The sequence below is a fragment of the Natator depressus genome, chromosome 2, assembly GCF_965152275.1.
Source record: "Natator depressus isolate rNatDep1 chromosome 2, rNatDep2.hap1, whole genome shotgun sequence".
In the NCBI taxonomy this organism is placed as follows: Eukaryota; Metazoa; Chordata; order Testudines; family Cheloniidae; genus Natator; species Natator depressus.
In genome coordinates this window covers 84,488,020-84,501,113 of record NC_134235.1, presented here as the reverse complement: position 1 = coordinate 84,501,113, position 13,094 = coordinate 84,488,020, and the positions used below count along the sequence as shown (strand labels likewise).

The following is a 13,094-nucleotide window of genomic DNA, read 5'->3' as shown; positions in this document are numbered from 1 at the left end:
CATTAGAAAACTAATAAGTCATTGATAATTAATATTCTTGCATGATGTATGGGTGGGTACAAAGGGTGGGTACAAAGAGTTGTGAATAAGTGCTAGAATTATGTTCTCAAAATGTCCTTGGCAAGCAATGCAGTAAGCACCGTCTGCCCTAGACAAAGGAATATGTATTGGTTTGATTGTCATCAGGCGGTGACAATGATGGATAGTAAAGAAAGCTATTAAGTTGGGAGAAGGCAGCATGGCATCTACTTCCCAGCAGGACAGAGGAACTTCATCTGAGCTATAAAGACAGGGGGACTGAACCTTAAATGATAAGCAATTGAATCAACTGATTGTATAAAATATTTCTGTATTATAAAAATGTATCAAGTAAGGTCTTTTCTGAAAGCTAATGACACACTGGTGATTAACATCATTGTGAAATATATGTGTGAACACTGTATGAGGACGTATGAATACTTAATGATATTATGCTTTAAAGTCTGTGACCAGACACAGGGAAAAACAGGTTTTCTCCAGGACAGGAGGGAAGGCAGCTATCTACCTGTCTTTCATGAAATTAAGCAAGATGTGACCAAAAACAGTGGAAGACCCATTTACATACAAATCAACAGGGGGACGGGAAGACCACAGGAAGAGGAGAACAGCATGAAGCCATACTGTTTTGTCCTCAGACTCATGAAGTTTAGGAAGATGTAACGAGAGAGAGAGAGAGGAGAAGCCAACTTGGCATCCATTACTAGACAGAAGCCAGAGCTGTTCCAAGCTGAGAAAGATGGGTCCTTCAAACAAGGGGGTTGAATTATCTCGGAATCAAAGATTGATAAGGAAACAACAAGCTACAGCCTTTGCTCAAGGTAAAGTTACATCTTAGACTCTAGAAAGCATATTTTACTTTTGTTTGTTTGTAACCCTTCCTAGCTTTATTCCTCGTGCTTGGTATCATTTAACCCAGGTCTTTTTGTTAATAAACTTATTATATTTTTACAATATACCAATTCAGTGCTGTACTTGAAGGAAGGGTGTATTTACCCCAGTTAATGTAATAAGTTGTGATGTGCTTTTGTTTCTTTAAAAGGAGCAAACAAATCCTCATTATTCCTCTGAGTGCTCCAAGAGAAGGCTATTCACTCCAGGACAGATGATTTGGGAGGAAATTCAGGCCTGGAAGTATGCGTAAATTCACCCCTGCATAAGTTCACTGGATAATAGAGATTAGAGAGGGGTCTGTTGTGTTGTAGGCAGGCTGCTGTGGTCAGGGAGGTGAACCAGGGCTGCATAGCACACAGCCACTCAGGATACTGCCTGTGTCAAGAGAAGAGAGTCACAGCAGCACAACATTTTGAGGTCCTGAGGATTAGAGAGCAGGCAGCAATACAATCTGTCACTGGTCTGGATTGCACCCCAGAACATGGCAACAGGTTCTCAGGAACAAAAGATTGGTTTTCTTCCAATAAAGTTAGCTCAACTAGACTGAAAATCAATCTTTATACCGATGTAGACCCTGTTTAACATCTTCAAGTTCATATGAGCTAGTCATGTCAAAGCCCTCATCCTCAGGTTGGAGTCATTAACCTTGGCTTCCTTCAGCAGGCACACAGGTAAGGACACCCTTTTAGTCCCGTTCCTACTTCCACTATGCTGAAGTCTTTCAGCTAGGCCTTAGATACCTGGAAGCCTTCCCCCACAGCTTTTAACCTACAATTAGTTAGTTTCCCCAACAATGCATATTCAAAGCGGTCTTACAGCTAGTCAATATATAGCTCCCTATCAAGCTGCACCACCCATGTTTCAATTTTTTTTCTCCTCTCTCTTCAATGTTTTATAGAATACTAAGATATCCCAGTTGCTAAGGCTTTCCAGTTACCACAAGTAGGCACCCCTTTTCAAAATTCTGTGGTTGCTACATAACTTCCATGAACTTTTCTGTACAGATAAGTTTACATTCTTCCTTCTTTTAACTCTATAGAAAAGCAATAACACAGTTAATACCCATGCTGCTCACTTTCCACCACTTGATGACAGTGCATATTAACTATCATTAATTTCAAAATGTCAAACTCTAAAGTCACTGCACCTGAAGTTCATGTAGGAAGCTCTTGGCTATGCATTCAATAAGCTAGCAAGTCAGATACAATTTAAAAAAAGCAGAAAAAGAAAAGCTTTTTTCGGCCCTGGTAAAAGTAGTTATTCACAGCTACAGTGCTGTATACATCATCTTAAAAGTTAGCCTTGCATTTATTTATTTTAAAGAATTCTTACTTTTTCACTTCTTCTTCTGTTCTCAGATGAGCTACAATGATGGTGAGATGCATTGTTTGAACAGGAATTAGAGCTCTCAACAAGTCAGGTTCTTTAGTGAATATTAGCTCCTGGACATCTTCAATTTTGTCCAAAATCTGCAATGCAACAAATAAAAAGGAGAAAACATCATTTTACATTTAAAAAAGGCTTATGGCTTGCTGTAAGAATTTCCATAAAACTGTAGCCTTCAGTTTAATGCAGATTAAGGCAGCCAGGTTTCTCCGGTTTTAGAAAGCATGAACGTACAGCTCAAAATCTCAAGTAAATGCATCATGTCACTCAAAGGGCAAAATTCTGTCTTCAAATATATTTGTCCAGCCCATTAACTTCAATGAAGTTGCACAGGTGTAACAGTAGAATTTGTATATCAAAATAAATTCAAAGGTCAAACTACTTTCCTTTAAAATCCTCTGAACTAAATTCAGAACGGGTGTAAGTAGGTGCTAATTCCATGGACTTTACAACAGCTCTGAATTTGACCTTAAGTGTGCTGGTATAAAGTCACAAGTTCTGTGAAAATATTAATGTGATCATCATGCAGTTGTCAGTTGTTAATAGACTGTGGAAATTGAATAGCATTTCCATAATTAATTTTATGCCATTTTCTGATTACAAGTTTGATCACAGATGAAATTGATGTCTCTTCCCAAAAGGAAACTGTAACAGCAAACAAAATAGTTCATCTGACTAAATGTATTGTTCCTTGAGATAGCATTTTGTAGAGCTGCATGGGCAATTTTTAGCTCTTCTGGGTCTATTTGTATCTTAATGTAAGTGACTCAATGAAAAGTGAGGGAATTCTTTTGATAAGGGTTAGGAATAAGAAAAATGAATGAGAAAAAAGAAAAGGGAATTCTAGTACACAGGAAATTTAGCACATAATGGAATCTTCTTATAACAAAACTCTTTGTAGATATTTAAATTTCCATATGAATCCAATTTGTAATTCGCATGTGCATGTGTATGAGAGAGAGAGAATTTGTAAGGATTCCACTTTACTCTTGGATAGTAGAAAAGCTTGGCATACTTATTGTACAGTTTAGTTACTGGCCAAAATGTTAATTTTGGTGATGGGTGTAATGTAATGTACTGAACATCTTGAGATACAACTAAAGACAACTTAGTTTGAAAGTATGAAAAAATATTGAACCACTTGAATTACAATTTTATGGCCACCTTCTGCCACCCTTTCAATGACATCTTTGGAACCATTCCTACAGTCTGGTACCGCTTGTCATGACTAAAGGTATCTTAAACTGGACCATCACTTCTGGCACATTTGCAAAAATATCAATAAAAAAATCAGAATATTTACAAGGGAATGGTTTTTTCTTCAAAGAGAGCTTCAGTGGTGTGCAGTGTCAAACAGCCCTGTGTACCAAAGCCCTCACTCCACATAAGAGGGCAAGAGTAGGTGGGAGTCATGCAAGATTCCTTCCCATCATCCAAACAATGTGTTTCAAGAATATTCTTGAGATGAAAGAGTAGATAAATCTTTCTGCCCATTCAATTCCAATCTCTAGGAGACTCTCAAAGAAGCTAATTATGATGCCATTTTCTGGTGCAGACCCATGTGCATTATGAAATAGACTTCAAACCTCTCCCCACTGCCAGAATGATGTGGGGAAGCACCATCAAAAAATTTCAGAGCTTTCCTCCTCAATGAGAGTGTCCAGTCTCACTCAATAACAATATCTCCCCAACATCATCAGCAACCTTTCCAACGCAAAGTCATACTGAAAGCTGATTTTTATTAACCTATTCTTGTTTTTTTAATCAAAAGTAACGACAAGCAAACCGCAAGGCTCAATTAGTCTAGTTTGGGATGGTAGAGACCTAATTGCCTCCTGTTGATAGAAAGCCTTCTGGAGCTTCTCTTCACACAGCAATATGAGATATCTTCTGCACTTATCTGGTCCAGAGGGAGGAAGGATGGTAGGTTGGCCCCAGGTTCTTATGGCTGGATAATCCCTAAGGATACTAGTAAGGAGAACTTCTGTTCAGGAGACAGTAATTATGCAAGTATACAGATGGATGGGGGAAAAGGAAGTTCTTTATATCCCTTCTGCACTTTTGTTTACCCATTCAAGGGCCGCACATGACCAGTCAGTTTTAGGGGCCACAGAAAGTTATATGGAGACCTTTCTCCTGCCTCACGATCACCTCCAGAGATTACGCCAATCAAACTCAGTTAAAAAATAACACTCCAATAAGAACACGGTCAAATAATACATTTTTAAAAAGCAGTAATATAAATGAGTCATAAATAAAACAGCATGAAAATAAAGTGCAAGAGAGGTGAATTTTCATATAGACACCTAAAAAAGCACACAGGCAGGTAACTGCATGCATTACACCAAAGCTGAATTCATGTATTGCTTTGTAGAAGAGGATCCCTGATTGTATAAGCTCATGCACAAATGATGTGCACAGCTTTGGCCTGTGTCTTGTGATACAGCAAGGCCAGAGAGCAGTGGGAGAGGGGAGATATATAAGCTAGGGCTGTCAAGCGATTAAAAAAATTAAACATGATTAATCGCACTCAAACAATAATAGAATACCATTTATTTAAATACTTCTTAATGTTTTCTACATTTTCAAATATATTGATTTCATTTAGAACACAGAATACAAAGCATACAGTGCTCATTTTATATTTGTTTTTGATTACAAGCACTGTAGTGCAATCTCTTTATAATGAAAGTTGAACTTACTAATGTAGAATTATGTACAAAAAATAACTGCATTCAAAAATAAAACAATGTAAAACTTTAGAACCTACAAATCCACTCAGTCCTACTTCTCATTCAGCCAGTTGCTCAGACAAACAAGTTTGGTTACAATTTGCAGGAGATAATGCTGCCCACGTCTTGTTTACAATGTCACCTGAAAGTGAGAACAGGCATTCACACGGCATTGTTGTAGCCGGCATTGCAAGATATTCACATGCTGGATGTGCTAAAGATTGATATGTCCTTTTATGCTTCAACCACCATTCCAGAAGACGTGCCCATGCTGATGATGGGTTCTGCTTGATAACGATCGAAAGCAGAGCAGACTGAGGCATGTTCATTTTCATCATCGGAGTCAGATGTCACGAGCAGAAGATTGATTTTCTTTTTTGGTGGTTCGGGTTCTGTAGGTTTCGCATCTGAGTGCCGCTTTTTTAAGACTTCTGAAAGCATGATCCACACCTCATCCCTCTCAGATTTTGGAAGGCACTTCAAAGTCTTAAACCTTGGTTTGAGTGCTGGAGCTCTCTTTAGAAATCTCACATTGGTACCTTCTTTTTAAGAACACCATGAAAGTGTTCTTAAAACGAACATGTGCTGGGTCATAATCTGAGACTACTGTAAGATAAAATATATGGCAGAATGTGGGTAAAACAGAACAGGAGACATACAATTCTCCCCCCAAGGAGTTCAGTTACAAATTTAATTAACACTTTTTTTTTTAACGTGCATCATCAGCATGGAAACATGTCTTCTGGAATGGTAGCCAAAGCATGAAGGGGCATATGAATGTTTAGCATATCTGGCATGTAAATACCTTGCAATGCCAGCTACAAAAGTGCCATGTGAACGCCTGTTCTCATTTGCACATGAAATTGTAAATAAACAGTCAGCAGTATCTCCCATAAATGTAAACAAACTGTTTTGTCTTTGCAATTGGCTGAACAAGAAGTAGGACTGAGTGGACTTGTAGGCTCTAAAGTTTTACATTGTTTTGTTTTTGAGTGCAGTTATGTAACAAAAAAACCCTACATTTGTAAGTAACACTTTCACGATGAAGAGATTGCACTACAGTACTTGCAGTGGTAAATTGAAAAATACTATTTCTTTTGTTTATCATTTTTACAATGCAAATATTTGTAATAAAAATAATATAAAGTGAGCACTGTACACTTTGTATTCTGTGTTGTAATAGAAATAAATATATTTGAAAATGTAGAAAAACATCCAAAAATATTTAATAAATTTCAATTGGTATTCTATTGTTTAACAGTGCAATTAATCATGGTTAAATTTTTTTAATCACAGTTAATTTTTTTGAGTTAATTGTGTGAGTTAACTGCGATTAATCGACAGCCCTAATATAAGCCCTAGGTTAATTAAGGCATGGTTAACTGTAGACAAGGGAAGGTTACTACAGGTTAACTGGAGCACCTGTAGCCAATTAATGCCATCAGGTACCTAATAAAACCCTCCTGCTTCAGGCAGACAGTATGGAGCAAGGAAGGAGAGAGGACTTGAGTTTGGAAGTGTTTTGCTGAGAACTGAAAGACCTGAGAACCAGAGGAAGGGAGACCCTACCTCAGCAGAGCAGGGAGACTCCCTCCCCCAGTGTCAAGGACCGAGGGTAACCCTACCCAGGGGGAAGAGGGTAAGAAACCCACGGGGTTGAGAGGGGCTAGGGCTCAGAGTGAGGAGGAAACCCAGACCTCTTCCCTCCTCTACCACCTTCCTGAGCCACTAGCGGGGCCCTCGGGGCCCCAAGAGCAGGAGCAAAGGGGGGTGTTCTAGCCCCCCTACCAAGAAAAGTGCAGGACCCACCATACTAACATTGACCATTTTGCCACATGTGGTGTCAGGGGCGGGATTTCCACACCATGAACATAACCCAGGGTGGGTCAGTACCACCCCATCCCCAAGATGGAGGACATGGTCAAAGCACTGGTGCAAGCCACCGCCGCCCAGAAGGAGGCTACCGGGTCCAGGCAGCTGCCCAACAGGAGGCCCTGTGGCTGCAGCAAGAGACCAATCACCTGCTGATGACCCAGGCCACCCAAGATTGGGCCATGCTGCAGGACCTAGTGAACCAGGTGAAGGCCCTTATAGAGCTGAGCCATGGGTATGACGCGACACGGACCATACGGGCCAGCTACTGTCTGCAGAAAATGACCCAGGAGGATGATGTGGAGACGTACCTCCTGGCCTTCGAGAGGACAGCTCCGAGGGAGGCCTGGCCCCAAGACTAATGGGTGGGCATCCTCGCCCCATTCTTTTTTGCGGAGGCCCAGAAGGCCTACTATGCTATGACTGCAGAGGAGGTGGCAGATTACCCCCCCAGATGAAGGTGGAGATCTTGGCCAAGTCTGGGTAATGACAGCCTTGTGAGCCCATGGGCTCCATGAATGACAGCATAGTGAAGACAAGATACCGCGGTCACAACTGTTTGACCTAATCTACCTACCCCAGAAGTGGTTACGCCCGGAGGCCCTCAGCTCTGAGAAAATGATGGCGCTCCTGGTGCTGGACTGCTATACAAGGGCCTCCGAGTCTGAGTAGGCCAGAATGACCCCTCCACCTATGACTAACTGGTCACCCTCATAGATAGGCACTGGCAGCCCGTGAACTGTTCAAAACCCCAGGACGTGAAACATGGCGTTCCAGTCCCAACCCCGAGGCCCCAGATCATTGAGAACTCCAAGAAAACCATAGCTGAAAGAACGAGCACCAAGGAGCAGCCTGAGGCCCCAAAGGAACCTGAGCATCCTGTGGGGAGGGCTGGTGGAGTGGATCAGAGAGCTCAAGATAGAGGGCAACCTCTGGGATGAGATATTGTTGTTACAAGTGTGGGGAGTTGGGGCATATAGCAGCCCAGTGCTCCAACAGGGAGGAGCCCATGCAATGTAATCTGGGAGATCACAGGGACCAACGTGGCCTAATCAGCCTGATGGGGATCGCGATGGCTCCACGTGAGTACACCAGGCTGGTAAAGATTAATGGCATCCAGACCATAGCTTTGGTGGACTCTGGGAGTACGGTTACACTGGTTTCAGGGAAGTTAGTGGGGCAAGACCAACTGAGCTGGGCCAAGAGCACCGGAGTGATATGTGTCCATGTCACAGTAAATTTCTACCCAACAATCCAATATGGATTGAGATCCAGGGGAACAGTACCAAGGTGACTGCAGGGGTGGTCCCCAAGCTCCCCTACCCAGCCTTAATTGGCAGGGACTTCCCTGGGTTTTGAGAGCCTGCTCCCCCCCATCAAGTTAGGGGAAGGCAGTAGACCCCAGGTAGAGATCGAGGCACCTATGGATGGCCCTGCCCCAATTTTTGCTGGGTTTTCCCCAGAGTTATTTTCATCCATGGGAAGTCCCAGAAATCTAGATGGGAAAGGAGGGCAGATAAAAGATTAGGAACCAGGATTTTGGCAGAAAACCAGAGAGCAGCCCTCATTGGTAGGTGACCCTGTCAGGGAAACCACAAGATAGCACGGATGAGTGGAGACCCAGAGACGGCCCCCAGTATGAGCGGAAGCACCCCAAGGGATGGAGGGAAGACCAATCCAATAGATTCAGGCCAGATCGGTCCTGCACGCGAGTGTTTTGGGCAGGATGAAGCCTATAACCCACTGTATGTGAATGTGAGGAAGGAGGTGGTAGAGGTAAATGGTGCGCCAGTAGAAGAGAAAACCAAAGGCCCAGGGCCATACTATATAATCAAGCAGGATCTGTTGTACCGGGTAGTGCCAGTACAGGGGGAAGGAGTAGGAACAGCTCTTGGTGCCACGGAAGCACACAGGGGCACTATTAGAGTTAGCTCACAGTCATCTGTTTGGGGGACACTTAGGAGCAAACAGGACCCTGGATAGAGTCCTAAGAAGGTTCTACTGGCCGGGAGTATGGGCAGAAGTCCAGCACTATTGCGCCTCCTGCCCAGAGTGCCAGCTGCATAACCCCCGACCTCAGTTAAGAGCCCCGTTGGTACCCTTGCCTGTAATTGAAGTCCCTTTTGAAAGGATAGCCATGGATCTAGTGGGCCCACTAGAAAGATCGGCCTGGGGCCACCGAAACATACTCATCATCCTGAACTACGCTACACGGTATCCTGAAGCCATTCCTCTAAGAAACCTCACATCCAGGGTGATAGAAAAAGAACTGGTCCAGGTTTTTCCTAGGGTAGGCATCCCTAAGGAGATACTGACAGACCAACGGACTCCCTTCATGTTGAGAGTAATGAAAGACTTATGTACCCTGCTCTGCATCCAAGCCTTGCAGACCTCGGTCTATCATCCCCAAACAGATGGTCTGGTTGAGTGATTTAACCGCACACTCATGATCCGAAAGACGGTCCAAGACGGAAAAGACTGGAATACCCTGCTACCGTACCTGATGTTTGCAGTACAAGAAGTTCCCCAGACATATACTGGATTCTCCCTCTTTGAGCTACTGTACGGACGCCATCCATATGGCATATTAGACATCGCGAAGGAGGAATGGGAGGAACAACCCAACCCAGGGAAGAACGTCATTGCACATGTGGCTCAGATGAGAAAACAAATAACCCAAATGACCCCCATAGTAGGAGAGCATTTGAAGAAAGCACAAGAGGCCCAGCAAACCTACTACAACTGTCAGGCAAAAACACAGAAATTTCAACCAGGAGAATGGGTGCTGGTGCTGGTACCAACAACAAAAAGCAAGCTCCTGGTCAGCTGGCATGGACCCTATGAGATTGTGGAAGCCGTTGGAGAGGTGAATTATAAGGTGAAGCAGCCAGACCGCCGAAGGCCAGAGCAGATCTACCATGTCAACTTACTGAAACCCTGGCTTGATCAGGAGACGTGCCTGGCTGTCCTGCCAGCTTCACCCCAGGCAGATGGCCCACAACGGCAGGTAAGGTTATCCCCCAAATTAGCCCCAGAACAACAAACAGAGGTCATCAAGATGATCCAGTGGAACCAAGATGTGTTCTCCACACAATCAGGCCATATGATGCTGATCCAACACCACATCATCACCTGTCCCAGAGCAAGGGTGACAATAAAACCAGATCACGTACCAGAGGCCAAAAGAGAAGAAATTAGGGCAGAAATAAGGAAGATGTTGGAACTCAGGGAATCGCACAGCCAGTGGTCGAGCCCTATTGTCTTGGGCCCCAAGCCTGACAGCACCTTGAGGTTTTTGTAATGACTTCCAAAAGTTAAACGAGGTATCCCGATTCGATGCCTATCTGACACCATGTATTGATGAGCTGGTGAATAAGTTAGGCATGGTCCAATACTTGACAACCTTGGACTTGACAAAAGGCTACTGGCAGATCCCCCTGGCTGAGGATGCCAAGGAAAAAAATCACCTTCTCTACACCGGATGGCCTCTTCCAATATACTGTCCTCCCTTTTGGGCTCCATGGAGCCCCTGCAACTTTCCAACAGTTGATGGACAGATTACTTCGACCCCATGCCAAGTATGCTGCTGCCTATTTAGATGATGTAGTAATCCATAGCCCTGACTGGGAGATGCACCTTGGGAAAGTGGAAGCAGTACTAAATGCTGTTAGACAGATGTGCCATAGGGCTAGCCGAGGCCAGATACCTCGGATACGTAGTCAGAAGGGGCCTGGCAAAACCCCAATGGACCAAAGTGGAGGCAATACAGAAATGGCCCCGACCAATCCACAAGAAGTAAGTCAGAGTGTTTTTGCGGATAGTGGAGTACTATCGTCATTTCACCCCTCACTTCACCATGAGGCCAGGGCCTCTGACGGACCTGATAAGAGCTTGAGGCCTGGAGATAGTTAAGTGGACTGAGGCAGTGGAAGAAGCTTTCAGAGACCTGAGGGACAGCCCTTTGCAGTCATCCAGTGCTCATAGCCCCAGATTTCAAGAAGGAATTCATTCTACAGACAGACGCCTCAGAGGTAGGACTTTCACAGATGGTGGGAGATGAAGAGCACCCGATCCTTTACCTCAGCCAGAAGCTCCTGCCCAGGGAGCAACAGTATGCCATAGTAGAAAAGGAATGCCTAGCAGTTAAATGGGCCATGAAGACTCTAGGGTACTACCTACTGGGGTGGTGATTCACCTTTGTGACGTACCATGCCCCACTTCAATGGATGCACACAAACAAGGAGAGGAATGCACAAGTGACTAGATGGTTCCCATCTCTACAACCTTTCCACTTCTGGATACAGCATAGAGCTGGAAGCCAACACGGCAATACGGACGGCCTGTCATGACAATACTGTCTCTCGTCCCAAGTAGCCCAACCTTGTGGTGTTGAGCCGGGGGGACGGGGGGCAGAGAGGTTGTGATACAGCAGAGCCAGGGAGCAGTGGTAGAGGGGAGATATATAAGCCTTCTGCTAATTAAGGCGTGGTTCCCTGTAGACTAGGGAACATTACTACAGGTTAATTGGAGCACCTGTAGCCAATTAAGGCCCTGTCAGGAACCTAATTTTAAAAACTCTGCTTCAGACAGACAGTGTGGAGTGATGAAGGAGAGAGAACTGGAATTTGGAGGTATGTTGCTGAGAATTGAAAGACCCGAGAACAGGAGGAAGGGAGACCCTCCCCCAGCATCAAGGACCGAGGGTAACCCTACCCAGGGGGTAGAGGGTAAGAAACCCACAGGGGTTGAGAGGGGCTGGGACTCAGAGTAAGAAGCAAATCCCACCCCTCCCTTCCCCACTTCCCTCCTCTACTATCCACCCTGGCCACTAGCAGGGCCCTTGGGGCCCCAAGAGCAGGGGCAAGGGGTGGTGCCCTAACCCCTCCCGCCAAGAAAAGTGTGGGACCCAGCATACCAACATCAGACATTCTGTCACAGTCTTTACAAATGATCACCCCTCTAGCTGGGAGATCTCAGCTGGGAACAGTTCAGGCATTTTTCCATTATATTGCCCATACCCCTGCACCCTCCACAAACAGACTTTAGTATGTGGAGATTAATTTTTATCTCTTTCCCTCTGGACCACACTGAGGTTTTCAGGGTTCCCAGGGCAAAATCAGAAACTGAGGTCTTCCCACCCTTCCAAAAATTACCATGGAGATGAAAGTGTTTGCGAAGAATACTACTGAAAACTTTAAAGCTGATTTATTATCATAAAAGACACATCACATCATTGTTGGCTGAACTGAACCATACCGCTCTGTGGGCTAGACCAAAAGTGAAGTGGAAAGCTACTGCCTATGAAACTATAGTGCTGGTGCGGTACAGTGCTGTACTCTGGACTCATGCTTAAATTTATTATGGAAAAGTACTAGTAACTGAACGGTTGCGATCTCTGTTTTTGTATATTTAGCTCTTTTCTTTGTATGTGTGCAATCTGTCAGAAACTAAGATGTATGCTCTGGTGAGGCTTGTGAGATATGCACCATCTGCAAGAAATGGATAATTATCTGTATTGGTTTAGGTTGGTACAGATACCTCTATGTCTTGTAAAACATGTATGGAACTAGACAAGAAAAAGGATGAAAGAGTTGTGCTAATACAGTGGAATTTGGGGATTTTCCATCTGTTATAAACAAGCAGAGGATAAAACAGACAGTTTCTGTAATCATTTTGGGACAGACTAGATGCTGCAGGACTGTTTCCCAGAGATTGGTAATGTATACCCTCTCTGTATTGTGCTGATTTATCTTTGATTAATAAATAGATAACCCAGGCTCAGAATTGACCCCATTCATATCTATATTATGATTGTCTTTTTTTTAAGCAAACCTATTTATGACACTACCATAATTTAGGCTCCTTGCAAGACTGCACAGTGTTGATAGCATCACTAAGGTCAATATGCAATCTTTGCCCATGGTAGATCAGAGGCAGCTTTGTTTTTTATAAATCAGGGCTAACCTGCTAAAGGAGTGTTCTACTTCAGAAACTGAAATCAGTGTTGGGACAAAAATCCTTAGGGCAATGCAAGTGTGCCTAAAACGACTACACAGTCCTTTTTTGTAAATCTTGTTTGACAACTTAATTGAAGCCACTTTCAAAATAGTGTGTCTCCCTCAGCTTGTTTAAAAGGTGACATTCTTCAACAAAATCCCCATGAAACATTGATGG

The 13,094-nt window shown here is 43.8% G+C and overlaps 1 protein-coding gene across 1 annotated transcript in view; it reads right to left on the bottom strand.

Annotated features, from left to right (window-relative positions):
• The window catches only part of LOC141982475 (uncharacterized), a 98,910-nt gene that overhangs the window by 16,773 nt on the left and 69,043 nt on the right, over nucleotides 1-13,094 (bottom strand). Inside the window, exon 4 of the mRNA XM_074944597.1 lies at nucleotides 2,263-2,399. Coding sequence (XP_074800698.1) covers nucleotides 2,263-2,399 — 137 coding nt within the window. The remainder of the gene's footprint in view (nucleotides 1-2,262; nucleotides 2,400-13,094) is intronic.